This window comes from Nycticebus coucang, chromosome 14 (assembly GCF_027406575.1).
Source record: "Nycticebus coucang isolate mNycCou1 chromosome 14, mNycCou1.pri, whole genome shotgun sequence".
Classification (NCBI taxonomy): domain Eukaryota; kingdom Metazoa; phylum Chordata; class Mammalia; order Primates; family Lorisidae; genus Nycticebus; species Nycticebus coucang.
Window position 1 is genome coordinate 10,854,043 of NC_069793.1, and position 20,865 is coordinate 10,874,907.

General features: G+C 47.6%; 1 protein-coding gene across 4 annotated transcripts in view; it reads left to right on the plus strand.

The window, feature by feature from the left end:
• AHNAK (AHNAK nucleoprotein) overlaps window positions 1–20,865 on the plus strand; it is a 100,773-nt gene that overhangs the window by 15,996 nt on the left and 63,912 nt on the right. For 2 of the 4 annotated variants that reach the window (XM_053562259.1, XM_053562260.1), the window contains exon 5: window positions 117–18,979. The exons of 1 other annotated variant lie outside the window; for it this stretch is intronic. In XM_053562259.1, coding sequence (XP_053418234.1) covers window positions 117–18,158 — 18,042 coding nt within the window. In that variant the 3' untranslated portion in view covers window positions 18,159–18,979. Of the gene's footprint in view, window positions 1–116; window positions 18,980–20,865 lie in introns of those variants that run through there. One more of the 4 variants, XM_053562261.1, reaches the window with a different exon arrangement.

Below are 20,865 nucleotides of genomic sequence, written 5' to 3' on the forward strand. Positions count from 1 at the left end.
TCTGGTCCCAGCTTCTCTGGGAAACAGGCACCAATGTTGTCGTCTGGGCTGTGGCCGGGCATCTGGTAACTTAGGCAGACCCTGCTGCAACCTCTGCCGGGCGTGTCTTTCTGCAGAGCGGGGATGATGAGGAGTACCAGCGTATCTACACCACGAAGATCAAGCCTCGGCTGAGGTCAGAGGATGGAGTGGAAGGGGACCCTGGGGAGACCCAGAGCCGCACCATCACAGTGACCAGAAGGGTCACGGCCTACACTGTGGATGTGACTGGCCGAGAAGGAGCCAAGGACATTGACATCAGCAGCCCTGAATTCAAGATCAAGATCCCAAGGCATGAACTGACTGAAATCTCCAACATGGATGTGGAGACCCGGTCAGGGAAGACAGTGATCAGACTGCCCTCAGGCTCAGAGGCAGCCTTTCCAGCCACAGGCTCTGCTGTGGAGATCCAAGCAGGGTCCATTTCTGCTTCAGGACCAGAGCTCCAAGGTGCTAGCCACTCAAAGCTCCAGGTCACCATGCCTGGGATAAAGGTGGGAACCTCCAGTGTCAATGTTAGCACGAAGGGCATAGACTTGGGTGGCAGAGGAGGGGTCCAAGTACCAGTAGTGGACATTTCACCTTCTCTTGGGGGTGAAGCAGTGGAGGTGCGGGGCCCATTCCTTGAGAGTGATGATAATGGGAAAATTAAAATTCCTACCATGAAGGTACCAAAATTTGGTGTCTCGACAGGGCCTGAAGGCCAGGTATCAGAGGCCAGGCTAAGTGTTTCTGCACCTGAATTCTCTATGGGGCACCAGGACAGCAGGCCAGGCTTTACTATCGGTGGGAACATCCAGGTCCCTCAGCCAGAAGTCAGTGCCTCCTCTGCCAATTTTGAGTGGCTTAAAGGGAAGCTGAAGGGCCCCCAAATCAGTGGGCCATCATTTGAAGGTGACCTAGGCTTGAAAGGTGCCAAGCCACAGGGGAGCATTGGGGTACACACCTCTGCTCCCAAAATTGAGGGCAGCATCACTGGCCTGAATGTGGAAGTTTCTGTTCCTGATGTTGATGTTCATGGGCCTGGGGGCAAAATGAATGTGCCCAAAATGGAAGTCCCCAAATTCTCTGTATTTGGTTCAAAGGGAGAGGGGGCTGGCATTGAGGTGACCATGCCCACAGGTGAAGTGACTCTTCCTGGGGTCTCTGGGGATGTCAGTTCACCTGAGGTTGCTACTGGTGGGCTGGAAGGGAAGATGAAAGGTGCTAAAGTCAAGACTCCTGAAATGATTATTCAAAAACCTAAAATTTCTATGCAGGACGTAGATCTGAGCTTCGGATCCTCTAAAGTGAAAGGAGATATTAAAGTTTCTGCTCCTGGGGTGAAAGGTGATGTTAAAGTGCCTCAAGTGGCAGTTAAAGGCTCCAGAGTGGACATAGAGACACCAAACCTGGAGGGGACCTTGACAGGCCCCAAGCTTGGCAGTCCTTCTGGGAAAATAGGAACCTGTAGGATCTCTATGGCAGATGTAGACTTAAGTGCTGCTGTACCTAAAGTGAAAGGGGGTGTAGATGTCACACTCCCAAAAGTGGAAGGGAAAGTCAAAGTCCCTGAAGTTGATGTCAAAGGCCCTAAAGTGGATGTCAGTGCTCCAGATGTGGAAGTTCATGGCCCCGAATGGAACCTGAAAATGCCCAAGATGAAAATGCCCAAGTTCAGCACTGCAGGAGTCAAAGGTGAAAGCCCAGATGTAGACGTGACTCTACCCACAGGAGATGTCATTATTTTAGGGCCCAAGGTCAATGTGGAAGCCCCAAATGTCAACATGGAAGATCTGGGTGTCAAACTTGTAGGCCCTGATATTAAGCTGCCTGATGTGAGTGTCAAGACACCAGAAGCCTCTATGCCTGATGTAGATTTGCATTTTAAAGGCACAAAGGTAAAGGGAGAGAATGATGTCACAGTACCAAAGCTTGAAGGAGAACTGAAAGGCCCCAAAGTGAACATTGATGCCCCAAATGTGGATGTTCATAGCCCAGACTGGCACTTGAAGATGCCCAAGATGAAAACGCCCAAGTTCAGTGTGCCAGGTTTCAAAGCAGAGGACTCAGGAGTGGATGTGACTCTGCCCAAGGCTGATGTGGACATTTCTGGGCCCAAGGTGGATTTGAGTGCTCCAGAGGTTAGCATTGAGGGACCAGAAGAGAAATTGAAAGGACCTAAGTTTAAGATGCCTGAGATGAATATCAAAGTCCCAAAGATCTCCATGCCAGATGTGGACTTACACTTGAAAGGCCCTAATGTAAAGGGAGAATATGATGTTACAATGCCCAAGGCTGAAGGTGAGATTAAAGTTCCTGACATTGAACTTAAAAGTGCCAGAGTTGACATTGATGCCCCAGATGTGGATATTCAAGGACCAGACTGGCACCTGAAGATGCCCAAGGTGAAAATGCCCAAGTTCAGCACACCTGGTTTCAAAGCAGAGGGCCCAGAAGTGGATGTGAACCTGCCTAAGTCTGACATTGATGTCTCAGGACCCAAGGTGGATGTTGGAGTTCCAGATGTGAATATTGAAGGACCTGAGGGAAAGCTGAAGGGTCCCAAGTTTAAGATGCCAGAGATGAACATCAAGGCCCCCAAGATCTCCCTGCCTGATGTGGATTTACATATGAAAGGTCCCAAGGTGAAAGGAGAGTACGATGTAACAGTACCAAAGCTGGAAGCAGACCTGAAAGACCCAAAAGTAGATGTCAGTGCCCCAGATGTTGAAGTGCATGGTCCTGATTGGAACCTGAAGATGCCAAAGATTAAAATGCCCAAATTTAGCATGCCCAGTCTCAAAGGAGAGACCCCAGAGTTGGATGTGAATCTGCCCAAGGCTAATGTGGACATTTCTGCACCAAAGGTAGATATTACTGCTCCAGATCTGAGCCTTGAAGGACCAGAAGGAAAGTTGAAAGGTCCTAAGTTTAAGATGCCCGAGATGCACTTCAGAGCTCCTAAGATGTCTCTACCGGATGTTGACCTGGATCTTAAAGGACCCAAAATGAAAGGAAGTCTAGATATATCTGCACCAAAAATAGAGGGTGAAATGAGTGTTCCAGATGTGGACGTCAAGGGTCCCAAGATAGACATTAAAGCACCAGATATGGATGTTCAGGGCCAAGACTGGAGCCTGAAAATGCCAAAGATGAAAATGCCCAAGTTCAGCATGCCCAGCCTCAAAGCAGAGGGCCCAGAAGTGGATATGAACCTGCCTAAGGCTGACATTGATGTCTCAGGACCCAAGTTTGACATTGAGGCCCCAGATGTGAGCCTTGAAGGTCCAGAAGGGAAGCTGAAGGGTCCCAAGTTTAAGATGCCTGAGATGCATGTCAAAGCTCCCAAGATCACCATGCCTGATGTGGACTTACACTTGAAAGGCCCCAAAGTCAAAGGGGATGTGGATGTGTCTGTTCCCCAGATAGAAGGTGAAGTGAAAGTACCAGATATTGACATCAAAGGGCCCAAAGTGGACATTAATACCCCAGATGTGGATGTTCATGGCCCAGACTGGAACTTGAAAATGCCCAAGATGAAAATGCCCAAGTTCAGCATGCCCAGTTTCAAAGCAGAGGGCCCAGAAGTGGATGTGAACCTGCCCAAGGCTGATGTTGATGTTTCAGGACCAAAGGTGGACACTGAAGGCCCTGATGTGAATCTTGAGGCTCCTGAAGGGAAGCTGAAGGGTCCCAAGCTTAAGATGCCAGACATGCACTTTAAGGCACCTAAGATCTCCATGCCTGATGTGGACTTAAACTTGAAAGGCCCCAAAGTCAAAGGGGATGTGGATGTGTCTGTTCCCCAGATAGAAGGTGAAGTGAAAGTACCAGATGTTAACATCAAAGGGCCCAAAGTGGACCTTACTGCCCCAGAAGTGGATGTTCATGGTCCTGACTGGAACCTGAAGATGCCCAAAATGAAAATGCCAAAGTTCAGCGTGCCTGGTTTCAAAGCAGAAGGTGCAGAAGTGGATGTGAACTTGCCCAAAGCCAACATTGATGTTTCAGGACCCAAGGTGGACATTGAAGCCCCTGATGTGAGCCTTGAGGGTCCAGAAGGGAAGCTGAAGGGTCCCAAGTTTAAGATGCCAGAGATGCACTTCAAGGCTCCCAAGATCTCCATGCCTGATGTAGACCTGAATCTTAAGGGGCCCAAACTAAAGGGAGATATGGATGTGTCTTTGCCTGCGGTAGAAGGTGAAGTGAAAGTGCCAGATGTTGATATTACAGCACCCAAAGTTGACATTAGTGCTCCAGATGTTGGCATCCATGGTCCAGACTGGCACCTGAAGATGCCCAAGGTGAAAATGCCCAAGTTCAGCATGCCCAGTTTCAAAGGAGAGGGTCCAGAAGTAGATGTAAACCTGCCCAAGGTGGATGTTGAAGTTCCAGATGTGAATATTGAAGGTCCAGATGCAAAACTAAAAGGTCCCAAATTTAAGATGCCAGAAATGAATATAAAGCCTCAGAAAATATCCATGCCTGATGTTGGTTTGCATTTGAAAGGTCCTAAAATGAAAGGAGATTATGATGTTACAGTTCCAAAAGTAGAGGGACAGATTAAAGCTCCTGATGTTGATGTCAAAGGCCCCAAAGTTGACATTAATGCACCAGATGTGGAAGTTCATGGTCCAGATTGGCACCTGAAGATGCCCAAGGTGAAAATGCCCAAGTTCAGCATGCCTGGCTTCAAAGGAGAGGGCCCAGAAGTGGATGTGAACATTCCCAAGGCTAATATTAATGTCTCAGGACCCAAGGTGGACATTGATGCTGCAGATGTGAATCTTGAAGCTCCAGAGGGAAAACTAAAGGGTCCTAAATTCAAGATGCCAAGCATGAATATACAGACACACAAAATCTCTATGCCTGATGTTGGACTTAATCTGAAAGCCCCCAAACTGAAAACTGATGTGGATGTTTCTTTTCCCAAAGTGGAAGGGGACTTGAAAGGTCCTGAAATTGATGTCAAAGCCCCTAAGATGGATGTTAACGTTGGTGATATTGATGTTGAATATCCAGAGGGAAAGTTGAAAGGCCCCAAGTTTAAAATGCCAGACATGCACTTTAAGGCACCCAAGATCTCCATGCCTGATGTGGACTTACATTTGAAAGGCCCCAGAGTCAAAGGGGATATGGATGTATCTGTGCCCAAGGTAGAAAGTGAAATGAAAGTGCCAGATGTTGACATCAAAGGGCCCAAAGTGGACATTGATGTCCCAGATGTAGATGTTCATGGTCCAGACTGGCACCTGAAGATGCCGAAGATGAAGGTGCCGAAGTTCAGCATGCCTGGTTTCAAAGCAGAAGGCCCAGATGTGGATGTGAACCTGCCTAAGGCTGACATTGATGTCTCAGGACCCAAGGTGGACATTGAAGCTCCTGATTTGGACATTGAGGGACCTGAAGGAAAATTGAAAGGTTCCAAATTTAAGATGCCCAAGTTGAATATTAAAGCTCCCAAGATATCCATGCCAGATATAGACTTAAATTTAAAGGGACCCAAAGTGAAAGGAGAGATTGATGTTTCTGTGCCAGAACTGGAAGGTGATCTGAGAAGCCCGCAAGTTGATATCAAAGGTCCTCATGTAGATGTGGAGGTGCCTGATGTTGAGTTGGAGTGCCCTGATGCAAAGTTGAAAGGTCCCAAGTTTAAGATGCCAGACATGCACTTCAAGGCTCCTAAGATTTCCATGCCTGATGTAGACTTACACTTGAAAAGCCCCAGAGTCAAAGGGGAAATGGATGTGTCTGTGCCTAAATTGGAAGGAGATTTGAAAGGCCCCAGTGTGGATGTGGAGGTGCCTGATGTTGAGTTGGAATGTCCTGATGCAAAATTGAAAGGCCCCAAGTTTAAGATGCCAGACATGCACTTTAAGGCGCCCAAGATCTCCATGCCTGATGTGGACTTACACTTGAAAGGCCCCAAAGTCAAAGGGGATGTGGATGTATCTGTGCCCAAAGTAGAAGGTGAAATGAAAGTGCCAGATGTTGACGTCAAAGGGCCCAAAGTGGACATTGACGTCCCAGATGTAGATGTTCATGGTCCAGACTGGCACCTGAAGATGCCCAAGATGAAAATGCCGAAGTTCAGCATGCCCGGTTTCAAAGCAGAGGGCCCAGATGTGGATGTGAACTTGCCTAAGGCTGACATTGATGTCTCAGGACCCAAGGTGGACATTGAAGCTCCAGATGTGAGCCTTGAGGGTCCAGAAGGGAAGCTGAAGGGTCCCAAGTTTAAGATGCCTGAAATGCATTTGAAGGGCCCCAAAATCTCTATGCCTGATGTGGACTTAAGTCTAAAAGGCCCCAAAGTCAAAGGGGAAATGGATGTGTCTGTGCCTAAATTGGAAGGAGATTTGAAAGGCCCCAGTGTGGATGTGGAGGTGCCTGATGTTGAGTTGGAATGTCCTGATGCAAAATTGAAAGGCCCCAAGTTTAAGATGCCAGACATGCACTTTAAGACGCCTAAGATCTCCATGCCTGATGTGGACTTACACTTGAAAGGCCCCAAAGTCAAAGGGGATGTGGATGTATCTGTGCCCAAAGTAGAAGGTGAAATGAAAGTGCCAGATGTTGACGTCAAAGGGCCCAAAGTGGACATTGATGTCCCAGATGTAGATGTTCACGGTCCAGACTGGCACCTGAAGATGCCGAAGATGAAAATGCCGAAGTTCAGCATGCCCGGTTTCAAAGCAGAGGGCCCAGATGTGGATGTGAACCTGCCTAAGGCTGACATTGATGTCTCAGGACCCAAGGTGGACATTGAAGCTCCAGATGTGAGCCTTGAGGGTCCAGAAGGGAAGCTGAAGGGTCCCAAGTTTAAGATGCCTGAAATGCATTTGAAGGGCCCCAAAATCTCTATGCCTGACGTGGACTTAAGTCTAAAAGGCCCCAAAGTCAAAGGGGAAATGGATGTGTCTGTGCCTAAATTGGAAGGAGATTTGAAAGGCCCCAGTGTGGATGTGGAGGTGCCTGATGTTGAGCTGGAATGTCCTGATGCAAAATTGAAAGGCCCCAAGTTTAAGATGCCAGACATGCACTTTAAGGCGCCCAAGATCTCCATGCCTGATGTGGACTTACACTTGAAAGGCCCCAAAGTCAAAGGGGATGTGGATGTATCTGTGCCCAAAGTAGAAGGTGAAATGAAAGTGCCAGATGTTGACGTCAAAGGGCCCAAGATGGACATTGACGTCCCAGATGTAGATGTTCATGGTCCAGACTGGCACCTGAAGATGCCCAAGATGAAAATGCCAAAGTTCAGCATGCCTGGTTTCAAAGCAGAGGGCCCTGAAGTAGATGTGAACCTGCCCAAGGCTGATATTGATGTCTCAGGACCCAAGGTGAACATTGAAGCTCCAGATGTAAGCCTTGAGGGTCCAGAAGGGAAGCTGAAGGGTCCCAAGTTTAAGATGCCAGAGATGCACTTCAAGGCCCCCAGGATCTCCATGCCTGATGTTGATTTTAACTTAAAGGGGACTAAAATCAAAAGCGATGTTGATGTTTCTGCCCCCAAACTGGAGGGAGAATTAAAGGGACCAGAATTGGATGTCAAGGGTCCCAAATTGGATGTTGACATGCCAGAAGTAGCTGTGGAAGGCCCAGATGGCAAATGGAAAAGTCCCAAGTTCAAGATGCCAGACATGCACTTTAAATCCCCCAAAATCTCCATGCCAGACATTGATTTACACCTAAAGAGTCCCAAGATAAAGGGAGAAGTGAATGTAGATGTTCCCAAATTGGAAGGTGATCTAAAAGGGCCAAATGTGGACATTAGTGGGCCGGATGTTGACCTCGAAGGACCAGAAGGCAAATTGAAAGGGCCCAAATTCAAGATGCCTGATATGCATTTCAAAGCCCCCAATATTTCTATGCCTGCTGTTGACCTAAATCTGAAAGGACCCAAAGTCAAAGGGGATGTAGATGTGTCTGTACCTGATGTAGAAGGCAAAATTAAAGTACCAGATGTGAACATCAAGAGCCCCAAAGTAGATGTAGATGCTCCAGATGTTCACGGCCCAGATTGGCACCTGAAAATGCCTAAAATGAAAATGCCTAAGTTCAGCATGCCTGGCTTCAAAGGAGAGGGTCCAGAAGTGGATGTAAACCTGCCTAAGGCTGACATTGATGTCTCAGGACCCAAGGTGAACATCGAAGGCCCTGATGTTAATATTGAAGGACCAGAGGGAAAGCTGAAAGGGCCTAAGTTCAAGATGCCTGAGATGAACATCAAAGCCCCCAAGATTTCCATGCCTGACTTTGATTTGCATCTGAAAGGTCCCAAGGTAAAGGGTGATGTGGATGTTTCTCTGCCCAAAGTGGAAGGTGACCTGAAGGGCCCTGAAGTTGACATCAAAGGCCCCAAAGTGGACATCGATGCCCCAGATGTGGATGTCCAAGGCCCCGACTGGCACCTGAAGATGCCCAAGGTGAAAATGCCTAAGTTCAGCATGCCTGGCTTCAAAGGAGAGGGTCCAGAAGTGGATGTGAACCTGCCTAAGGCTGACATTGATGTCTCAGGACCCAAGGTGAACATCGAAGGCCCTGATGTTAACATTGAAGGACCAGAGGGAAAGCTGAAAGGGCCTAAGTTCAAGATGCCTGAGATGAACATCAAAGCCCCCAAGATTTCTATGCCTGACTTTGATTTGCATCTGAAAGGTCCCAAGGTAAAGGGTGATGTGGATGTTTCTCTGCCCAAAGTGGAAGGTGACCTGAAGGGCCCTGAAGTTGACATCAAAGGCCCCAAAGTGGACATCGATGCCCCAGATGTGGATGTCCAAGGCCCCGACTGGCACCTGAAGATGCCCAAGGTGAAAATGCCTAAGTTCAGCATGCCTGGCTTCAAAGGAGAGGGTCCAGAAGTGGATGTGAACCTGCCTAAGGCTGACATTGATGTCTCAGGACCCAAGGTGAACATCGAAGGCCCTGATGTTAACATTGAAGGACCAGAGGGAAAGCTGAAAGGGCCTAAGTTCAAGATGCCTGAGATGAACATCAAAGCCCCCAAGATTTCCATGCCTGACTTTGATTTGCATCTGAAAGGTCCCAAGGTAAAGGGTGATGTGGATGTTTCTCTGCCCAAAGTGGAAGGTGACCTGAAGGGCCCCGAAGTTGACGTCAAAGGCCCCAAAGTGGACATTGATGCCCCAGATGTGGATGTTCATGGCCCCGACTGGCACCTGAAGATGCCCAAGGTGAAAATGCCTAAGTTCAGCATGCCTGGCTTCAAAGGAGAGGGCCCAGAAGTGGATGTGAACCTGCCTAAGGCTGACATTGATGTCTCAGGACCCAAGGTGGACATCGAAGGCCCTGATGTTAACATTGAAGGACCAGAGGGAAAGCTGAAAGGGCCTAAGTTTAAGATGCCTGAGATGAACATCAAAGCCCCCAAGATTTCTATGCCTGACTTTGATTTGCATCTGAAAGGTCCCAAGGTAAAGGGTGATGTGGATGTTTCTCTGCCCAAAGTGGAAGGTGACCTGAAGGGCCCTGAAGTTGACATCAAAGGCCCCAAAGTGGACATCGATGCCCCAGATGTGGATGTCCAAGGCCCCGACTGGCACCTGAAGATGCCCAAGGTGAAAATGCCTAAGTTCAGCATGTCTGGCTTCAAAGGAGAGGGCCCAGAAGTGGATGTGAACCTGCCTAAGGCTGACATTGATGTCTCAGGACCCAAGGTGGATATTGATGTTCCAGATGTGAATATTGATGGCCCAGATGCAAAACTGAAGGGTCCCAAGTTTAAAATGCCTGAGATGAATATCAAGGCTCCTAAAATGTCAATGCCAGATTTGGACCTTAATCTTAAAGGCCCTAAAATGAAAGGAGAGGTGGATGTTTCACTTCCTGATGTAGAAGGTGATTTGAAAGGTCCAACTGTTGACATAAAGGGCCCAAAGGTAGATGTTGATGTTCCTGATATTGACATTCATAGCCCAGATGCCAAATTAAAAAGTCCAAAACTGAAGATGCCTGACATGCATGTAAACATGCCCAAGATCTCCATGCCAGAAATTGACTTGAATTTGAAAGGCTCGAAGCTGAAGGGAGATGTTGATATTTCTGGGCCCAAATTGGAAGGTGACATTAATATGGATGTAAAGGGCCCAGAAGTAGACATTTCCAGTCCTAAGGTCAATATTGAAGGCAAGTCAAAGAAATCTCGTTTTAAGCTTCCCAAATTTAATTTTTCAGGCTCCAAAGGTCAGACACCTGAGGTTGATGTCAAAGTTAAAAAACCAGATATTGATGTAACAGGTCCAAAAGTTGATATTAATGTTCCTGATGTTGAGGTCCAAGGAAAGGTGAAAGGATCTAAATTTAAAATGCCTTTCTTGAGTATTTCTTCCCCCAAAGTTTCTATGCCTGATGTGGAGCTAAATTTAAAAGGTTCTAAAGTCAAAGGAGATTTAGATCTTGCAGTTCCTAATTTAGAAGGTGAATTAAAAGGTCCTACAGTGGATATTAAGGCACCAGAAGTTCATCTCAGTGCACCTGATGTGGATGTTCATGGTCCAGACTGGAATCTGAAAATGCCCAAGATGAAAATGCCGAAGTTCAGTGTGCCTGGCTTAAAAGCAGAAGGGCCAGATGTGGCTGTGGATTTACCAAAAGGAGACATCAACATAGAGGGTCCAAGGATGAACATTGAGGGCCCAGGAATCAATGTGGAAGGTCCAGAGGGAGAATTAAAAGATCCCAAATTCAAGATGCCTGACATAAATATCAAAGCTCCCAAGATCTCCATGCCTGACATTGACTTAAACCTGAAAGGCCCTAAACTGAAGGGTGATGTGGATGTTTCTCTGCCCAAAGTGGAATGTGACCTCAAGGCCTCTGACATTGATATCAAAGGTCCCAAAGTGGACCTAAGCACCCCAGATGTAGATGTTCATGGTCCAGACTGGCATCTAAAGATGCCAAAGGTAAAAATGCCCAAGTTCAGTATGCCTGGCTTCAAAGGAGAGGGCCCAGAAGTGAATGTGAACCTGCCTAAGGCTGACATTGATGTCTCAGGACCCAAGGTGGACATTAATGTTCCAGATGTGAATATTGAAGGCCCAGATGCAAAACTAAAAGGTCCCAAGTTCAAGATGCCTGAGATGAACATCAAAGCTCCTAAGATTTCCATGCCTGACATTGATCTGAACCTGAAGGGCCCCAAAATGAAGGGTGATGTGGATGTGTCTTTGCCAAAAGTGGAAGGTGACCTCAGAGGCCCCAAAGTGGACATTGACACTCCTGATACTAACATTGAAGGCCCTGAGGGTAAGTTGAAAGGGCCCAAATTTACAATGCCAGAGATGCACCTAAAAACTCCCAAAATATCGATGCCAGACATTGATTTAAACCTGAAGGGCTCCAAGATGAAGGGTGATGTAGACATTTCCATTCCCAAGATTGAAGGGGATCTAAACGGCCCCGAGGTTGATATCAAAGGCCCCAAAGTGGACATCAATGCCCCAGATGTCGATGTCCAAGGCCCCGACTGGCACCTGAAGATGCCCAAGGTGAAAATGCCTAAGTTCAGCATGCCTGGCTTCAAAGGAGAGGGTCCAGAAGTGGATGTGAACCTGCCTAAGGCTGACATTGATGTCTCAGGACCCAAGGTGAACATCGAAGGCCCTGATGTTAACATTGAAGGACCAGAGGGAAAGCTGAAAGGGCCTAAGTTCAAGATGCCTGAGATGAACATCAAAGCCCCCAAGATTTCTATGCCTGACTTTGATTTGCATCTGAAAGGTCCCAAGGTAAAGGGTGATGCGGATGTTTCTCTGCCCAAAGTGGAAGGTGACCTGAAGGGCCCTGAAGTTGACATCAAAGGCCCCAAAGTGGACATCGATGCCCCAGATGTGGATGTCCAAGGCCCCGACTGGCACCTGAAGATGCCCAAGGTGAAAATGCCTAAGTTCAGCATGCCTGGCTTCAAAGGAGAGGGCCCAGAAGTGGATGTGAACCTGCCTAAGGCTGACATTGATGTCTCAGGACCCAAGGTGAACATCGAAGGCCCTGATGTTAACATTGAAGGACCAGAGGGAAAGCTGAAAGGGCCTAAGTTCAAGATGCCTGAGATGAACATCAAAGCCCCCAAGATTTCCATGCCTGACTTTGATTTGCATCTGAAAGGTCCCAAGGTAAAGGGTGATGTGGATGTTTCTCTGCCCAAAGTGGAAGGTGACCTGAAGGGCCCTGAAGTTGACATCAAAGGCCCCAAAGTGGACATTGATGCCCCAGATGTGGATGTTCATGGCCCCGACTGGCACCTGAAGATGCCCAAGGTGAAAATGCCTAAGTTCAGCATGCCTGGCTTCAAAGGAGAGGGTCCAGAAGTGGATGTGAACCTGCCTAAGGCTGACATTGATGTCTCAGGACCCAAGGTGGACATCGAAGGCCCTGATGTTAATATTGAAGGACCAGAGGGAAAGCTGAAAGGGCCTAAGTTCAAGATGCCTGAGATGAACATCAAAGCCCCCAAGATTTCTATGCCTGACTTTGATTTGCATCTGAAAGGTCCCAAGGTAAAGGGTGATGTGGATGTTTCTCTGCCCAAAGTGGAAGGTGACCTGAAGGGCCCTGAAGTTGACATCAAAGGCCCCAAAGTGGACATCGATGCCCCAGATGTGGATGTTCATGGCCCCGACTGGCACCTGAAGATGCCCAAGGTGAAAATGCCCAAGTTCAGCATGCCTGGCTTTAAAGGAGAGGGCCCAGAAGTGGATGTGAATCTGCCCAAGGCAGACATTGATGTCTCTGGACCCAAAGTGGACATCGATACTCCTGACATAGATATTCATGGTCCAGAAGGGAAAGTGAAGGGCCCCAAGTTTAAAATGCCTGACCTGCACCTCAAGGCACCCAAAATCTCCATGCCTGAAGTTGACTTGAATTTAAAGGGTCCAAAGGTGAAGGGTGATGTGGATGTTTCTCTGCCCAAAGTGGAAGGTGACCTGAAGGGCCCCGAAGTTGACGTCAAAGGCCCCAAAGTGGACATTGATGTCCCAGATGTGGATGTTCATGGCCCTGACTGGCACCTGAAGATGCCCAAGGTGAAAATGCCTAAGTTCAGCATGCCTGGTTTCAAAGGAGAAGGCCCAGAAGTGGATGTGAACCTTCCCAAGGCTGACATTGATGTCTCAGGACCCAAAGTGGACATTGCTGTTCCAGATGTCAATATTGAAGGCCCAGATGCAAAACTGAAAGGTCCCAAGTTGAAGATGCCTGAGATGCATATCAAAGCCCCCAAGATTTCCATGCCTGACATTGACTTAAACCTGAAAGGTCCCAAGGTAAAGGGTGATGTGGATGTTTCTCTGCCCAAAGTAGAAGGTGACCTGAAGGGCCCTGAAGTTGACATCAAAGGCCCCAAGCTGGACATCAATGCCCCAGATGTTGATGTTCATGGCCCCGACTGGCACCTGAAGATGCCCAAGGTGAAAATGCCCAAGTTCAGCATGCCTGGCTTCAAAGGAGAGGGCCCAGATGTTGATGTTGCCCTTCCTAAAGCTGACATTGACATTTCTGGCCCCAAAGTGGACATTGATACCCCAGATGTCAATATTGAAGGTCCAGATGCAAAACTAAAGGGCCCAAAGTTCAAGATGCCAGAGATGAACATCAAAGCCCCCAAAATCTCCATGCCTGATATTGATTTTAACTTGAAGGGCTCCAAACTGAAGGGTGATATAGATGTCTCTCTGCCCAAAGTAGAAGGTGACTTTAAGGGCCCTAAAGTTGATATGAAGGTTCCCAGTGTGGACATTGATACTCCTGATGTCAATATTGAAGGTCCGGAAGGAAAACTAAAGGGACCCAAATTTAAGATGCCTGAGATGAACATCAAAGCCCCCAAGATCTCTATGCCTGACTTTGATTTGCATCTGAAAGGCCCCAAAGTAAAAGGTGATATGGACATTTCACTACCTAAGGTGGAAGGTGATCTGAAAGGGCCAGAGGTGGACATAGAAGGTCCTGAAGGGAAACTCAAAGGTCCCAAGTTTAAGATGTCTGATGTTCATTTCAAAACTCCACAAATCTCCATGAGTGACATTGATTTGAACTTGAAAGGACCTAAGATAAAAGGAGATGTGGATGTTTCCATTCCTAAACTGGAAGGAGATCTGAGAGGCCCTAAAGTCGATGTTAAAGGCCCTAAGCTAGATATAGACACTCCTGACATTGGCATTCATGGTCCAGAAGGGAAACTGAAGGGTCCCAAGTTTAAAATGCCTGACCTGCACTTCAAGGCACCCAAAATCTCCATGCCTGAAGTTGACTTGAATTTAAAGGGTCCAAATTTGAAGGGTGATGTGGATGTTTCTCTGCCCAAAGTGGAAGGTGACCTCAAAGGCCCTGAAGTTGACATGAAGGGCCCCAAAGTGGACATTGATGTCCCAGATGTGGATGTTCATGGCCCTGACTGGCACCTGAAGATGCCCAAGGTGAAAATGCCCAAGTTCAGCATGCCTGGTTTCAAAGGAGAGGGCCCAGAAGTGGATGTGAGCCTTCCGAAGGCTGATATTGATGTCTCAGGACCTAAGGTAGACATTGATGTTCCAGATGTCAATATTGAAGGCCCAGATGCAAAACTGAAAGGTCTCAAGTTGAAGATGCCTGAGATGAATATCAAAGCCCCCAAGATTTCCATGCCTGACATTGACTTAAACCTGAAAGGTCCCAAAGTAAAGGGAGATGCAGATGTTTCCTTGCCCAAGGTGGAAGGTGACCTCAAAGGCCCCGAAGTGGACATCAGTGCCCCAGATGTTGATGTTCATGGCCCTGACTGGCACCTGAAGATGCCCAAGGTGAAAATGCCCAAATTCAGCATGCCTGGCTTCAAAGGAGAGGGTCCAGAAGTGGATGTGAACCTGCCTAAGGCTGATATTGATGTCTCAGGACCCAAGGTGGACATTGATGTTCCAGATGTGAATATTGAAGGTCCAGAAGCAAAACTAAAGGGCCCTAAGTTCAAGATGCCTGAGATAAATATCAAAGCTCCCAAGATCTCCATGCCCGATGTCGACCTGGATTTGAAAGGGCCTAAAGTGAAAGGAGATTTTGATGTATCTGTTCCTAAGGTGGAAGGTACTTTGAAAGGCCCAGAAGTTGGTCTTAAAGGTCCAAGTCTAGATTTTGAAGTCCCTGATGCCAAACTCAGTGGCCCAACTTTGAAGATGCCATCACTGGATATATCTGCTCCTAAAGTGACTATTCCTGATATTGATTTACATCTCAAGACACCAAAAATTGGAGTTTCTGGTCCAAAAATAGAAGGTGGTGAAATGGACCTTAAAGGACCTAAAGTTGATTTAGAAGCTCCAGGCTTAGACGTACACGTTGAAAGCCCAGATATTAATGTTGAGGGACCAGATGTTAAAATTCCCAAATTTAAGAAACCCAAATTTGGATTTGGGGCAAAAAGCCCTAAAGCTGACATCAAGACACCTTCAGTAGATGTGACTGTTCCTGAGGCAGACCTGAACTTTGAGACTCCTGAAATTAGTGTTGGTGCCAAGGGCAAGAAAAGTAAGTTTAAAATGCCTAAAATTCATATGAGTGGTCCTAAAATTAAGGCCAAAAAACAGGGATTTGATTTAAATGCTCCTGGGGGTGAAATTGATGCCAGTCTCAAGGCTCCTGATGTGGATGTCAATGTTGTAGGGCCGGAAGCCGCACTCAAAGTTGATGTGAAATCTCCCAAAACCAAGAAACCTATGTTTGGAAAAATGTACTTCCCAGATGTAGAGTTTGACATTAAATCACCCAAATTTAAGGCTGAGGCTGCCCTCCCTAGCCCCAAAATGGAGGGTGAAATCCACGCACCTGATCTGGATATTTCTTCACCAGGGATTAATGTTGAAGGTCCTGACATGAAGGTAAAGGCTCCCAAGTTCAAGATGCCAGGTGTGGATGTCTCAGGGCCAAAAATAGAGGGTGATTTGAAAGGCCCCAGGGTGCAGGCCAACTTGGATGCACCTGACATCAACATCGAAGGCCCAGATGCTAAAATCAAAGCACCATCTTTTGGTATTTCTGCCCCTCAAGTCTCTATCCCTGATGTGAATGTGAACTTGAAAGGACCAAAGATAAAGAGCGATGTTCCAAGTGTGGGACTGGAAGGACCAGACATAGATCTGCAAGGTCCAGAAGCAAAAATCAAGTTCCCCAAATTTTCAATGCCCAAGATTGGTGTCCCTGGTGTGAACATGGAAGGTGGGGGTGCTGAGGTCCATGCCCAGCTTCCCTCTCTTGAAGGAGGCTTGAGTGTACCAGATGTTAAGCTTGAAGGGCCTGATGTCTCTGTAAAGGGGCCAAGAGCCGACTTACCTTCAGTGAACCTCTCTATGCCAAAAGTCTCTGGCCCTGACCTTGACCTGAACTTGAAAGGACCAAGTGTAAAGGGAGATGTGGATGCATCTGTTCCCAGTGTGAAGGTGCATGCTCCAGGTCTCAACCTCAGAGGTGTCGGTGGAAAGGTGCAGGTAGGAGGAGATGGCGTGAAAGTTCCAGGGATTGATGCCACAGCAACACTTAAAGTTGGGGCACCAGATGTGATGCTAAGGGGACCAAGCCTGCAGGGAGACCTGGGTGTCTCTGGTGACATCAAATGCCCTAAAGTATCCGTAGGTCCTCCTGACCTAAGCTTGGAGGCATCTGAAGGTGGCATAAAACTTCCTAAAATGAAGCTGCCCCAATTTGGCATCTCCACCCCAGGGTCTGACTTGGACATTAATATCAAGGGGCCACAAGTTGCTGGGGAGCTAAAAGGGCCAGGCATGAATGTGAACCTGGAAGGGCCTCAGATTTCAGCACCGGATGTGGACTTTAATTTGGAAGGACCAAAAGTGAAAGGGAGCATTGGGGCCACTGGTGAGGTGAAAGGTCCCACTGTTGGAGGAGGTCTTCCAGGTGTCAGCATTCAAGGCCTAGGAGGAAACTTCCAAATGCCTGGAATTAAGTCCTCTGGATGTGATGTGGCCCTACCAGATGTGAATGTGAAACTCCCGACTGGGCAGATTTCTGGTCCTGAAGTCAAAGGCGACCTAAAAGGTTCAGGTGTAGGTTTCCACGGGGCTGCTCCTGATATCAGTGTGAAAGGGCCTTCTTTCAATGTGTCATCTCCTGAGTCAGATCTTGGCATCAGCTTGAAGGGCCCCAAAATCAAAGGAGGTGTGGATATTTCAGGGGGTGTCAGTGCCCCAGATATCAGCTTGGGCGAAGGACATGTGAGTGTCAAAGGTTCTGGGGGTGAGTGGAAGGGACCCCAGGTCTCCTCTGCTCTCAACTTGGATGCATCTAAGTTTGCTGGGGGCCTTCATTTCTCAGGACCAAAGATAGAAGGAGATGTGAAAGGAGGTCAGATTGGACTTCAGGCTCCTGGGCTAAGTGTGTCTGGGCCTCAAGGTCATCTGGAAAGCGGATCTGGAAAAGTAACATTCCCCAAGATGAAGATCCCCAAATTTACATTCTCTGGCCGTGAGCTAGTTGGCAGAGAAGTGGGGGTGGATATTAACTTCCCTAAAGCAGAGGCAACTGTCCAGGCTGGTGCTGGAGAAGGCGAGTGGGAAGAGTCTGAAGCAAAACTTAAAAAATCCAAAATCAAAATGCCCAAGTTTAGTTTTTCCAAACCTAAAGGGAAAGGTGGTATCACTGGCTTACCAGAAGCATCCATTTCTGGGTCCAAAGGTGACCTGAAAAGTTCAAAGGCCAGCCTAGGCTCTCTGGAAGGAGAGGCAGAGGCCGAAACTTCTTCACCCAAAGGCAAATTCTCCTTATTTAAAAGTAAGAAGCCACGGCACCGCTCAAATTCATTCAGTGATGAAAGGGAGTTCTCTGCACCTTCCACCCCCACGGGGACTTTGGAGTTTGAAGGTGGGGAAGTGTCCCTGGAAGGTGGGAAAGTGAAAGGGAAACATGGAAAGCTAAAATTCGGTACCTTTGGTGGATTGGGGTCGAAGAGCAAAGGTCATTATGAGGTGACTGGGAGCGATGATGAGGCAAGCAAGTTACAAGGGAGTGGAGTGTCCTTGGCCTCTAAGAAGTCCCGACTGTCCTCTTCTTCTAGCAATGACAGTGGGACTAAGGTTGGCATCCAGCTTCCTGAGGTGGAGCTGACGGTTTCTACAAAGAAAGAGTAGAGGGCTCTGTATGTGTGTACATATATATATATAACAAAACAGCAGCCTCGGGTGTGTTTGTATATAAACTCCAAAGAGAAACACACCGACAGCCTCAGCAATAATGCAGAGAGCTTGCCTCTCCTGGTGGCAAGCACTGAAAAACCAACTGCCTTTCGGCTTCTGGAACTATATAGATAGGCAGAGAATTCCAAGTTCATCCAGCCCATGTGCAAAGTCAGCAGTATTTGCCTTAAGATTTCAGGTATTTTTTTTGCATTGAATGCTGAGAGCTCCTGTTTATTAAGCAAGCTTTTGTGTTTATTATCATTTTTACTGAACATTGTTAGTCAAGGGTATCGGAAACCCACTTTTTCATTGTAATGACTTTTGGGGCTTTTGTTAGTATGGGAGGGTGGGGTAATAGGCAGCAAAGAGGGCCATGTCTCTATTTCTCCTAAGATTGGATCTATTCAAACAACAAACACCCAAAGATGGCCCAGAGGAGGCGGCAGCTGGGGTGTGTGGGTGTTTCTAGAGCTCTTTAGCATTGCTTTTTTTCCCCCCCGGGGATGGTGTTCCCAGATGGTTTGGTGCTGGTGGTGAGAGGGAATTAAAATTTGTTTGCAAATTGTCCAACCCACCAGCTCAAACTGAAGGGCTTCCAGTCTGTGTTTTGTGAGAAAAATGTTGTATTCACAACTGCCATGCTCCTGATATTCTGATTTCTTTTAAAATATTATTGTAATTCAGAAAATTTCCAGCACTTTAATGGCAAATTAATTGAGAATGTAAGAAAATCAATGCTGTACAAAGCAAATAAAGCTGTTTATTAACCCTGATGTCTTATGCTTTTGCATTCTGTGTTGGGGGCTGAAGCCTAGGGGAGCTGCACACCCAGTCCTGACTGTTTGGACCAGATCCACCCAGTCGTGTTGCTATTTCATGAGTGACTTTAAGGCAGTGACCTCTGCACGGGTAACGAGAGGCATTCTTTGCTTCTTGGTTGTCATGGTGAGACTGGCTGCACCATTGCTGAGAAATGAGAGAGGCTTTGCCCCAAGGCCCACCCACCAACTTTGTATCCTCAGATAATGAATACAAGATTCAGAAATGGCTCTAAATGGGTAAAAGGGTACAGATGTGAACAGATAAAAGGCCTAGCAGAGTATAAGAAAGGGCTGCACCTGAGAGTTCCGGGCTTGCTATCTATGCCTGACTTGACAACAGGTCAAGTTGGCCTGGGTGGCCTCAAGTTACCTGTCCTCTTTGGGCCTTGTTTTTCTCTTTGAAATAAGATGCTGATCTTGTATGAGATATCTTCATGGTCCTTTTTAGTCCATGTTAGGGATAAACATTGAAAAAAATATCTTCTGACCATGGTCCTCTTTTGAGTTCCAGCTCTATAGAAAATACACTGGGGGTGGCGCCTGTGGCACAATGAGTAGGGCGCCGGCCCCATATACCGGAGGTGGCAGGTTCAAATCTGGCCCTGGCCAAAAACAGCAATGACAACAACAACCAAAAAGAAAATACATTGGGTTGGGTGGGGGTGGGGTGGCGGGTTTTGGCTCCTAGCAACTTGCTCCTAATGTTGATCATTGTTGGGCAGAGGAAGGTGCCTTCCTGTACTAAACAGTTGGACCAATCCCATCCTTCTTGCCATCATCTAGAGCTGCTGCCTTTCTGCCAGTGGAGGCAGCCCTGCACCTTCCCTGGCTCCCTCTTACCCAGAACAAAGATGACCATTTCTACCCATATCCCATCTTCTCCAGTACCATCTTATCAGTGGGTTTCTGTATGTGCATGTGGGTTTCAGATATGCCTTCTCCACCTTCATCCATCCCCACCTCAGCCAGCAGAGCTTGTGTCCTTGGAGTTTTGGAGCTCAAGGGTAGCTCTGGTTTTGGAAAGAGGTAGGTTTGGAGGGAATCCCTGGTCCCCTGGTACATTTCTTTAGATGACTGACTTACTGCTGCTTTTCCTCATCCATAAATGGGTATAGCATCCATGGGCCCAGAGAGTCTGTTCAGATATTTGGGTTATGTACCGCATAAGGGCACCACTTTTTGTTGTTGTTGTTGTTTGTTTGTTTGAGACAGAGTCTGGCTCTGTCACCCAGGCCAGAGTGCTGTGATGTCAGCCTCGCTCAAGCAGCCTCAAAATTCTGGTCTCAAGCGATTCTCCTGTCTCAGCCTCCTGAGTAACTAGGACTACAGACGCCTGCCACAACCCCCAACAACTTTTTTCTATTTTTAGTAGAGACAGTGTCTCGCTCTTTCTCTGGCTGATCTCGAACTCCTGAGCCCTTCCTCAGCCTCTCAGAGAGTTAGGATTATAGGCAGGAGCCACTGCACCTGGCTAAGGGCATCATATTTAAGTGCATAGCCTTCATGTCACAGTCATATCTTTATTTATGGCTATGGAGTCCTAGAGAGGTAGGTGTGAGTCCCTCTTCTACAGAAAACCCTGCTGGTGCATGAGGTGTGAGCAAGCTTGCACACCTGCTCACACACTTGCATGCCATCCTGACCAGGTCTGGGCATCCCCTCAGGTGCTTCTGTCATTCAACTCAAAGCCCAGCTCCTGATCTTCCCTCAGCTCTAAAGCTGACAGGTATGGGGTGGGAAGAGTGTGCATGATGGCCTTGATGTCTAGAGCTAGGGGTGAGCGGGTGACACTGGGGTACACATGTGTACCCAGATAGGGGTTGCCCTTTAGGATGCAG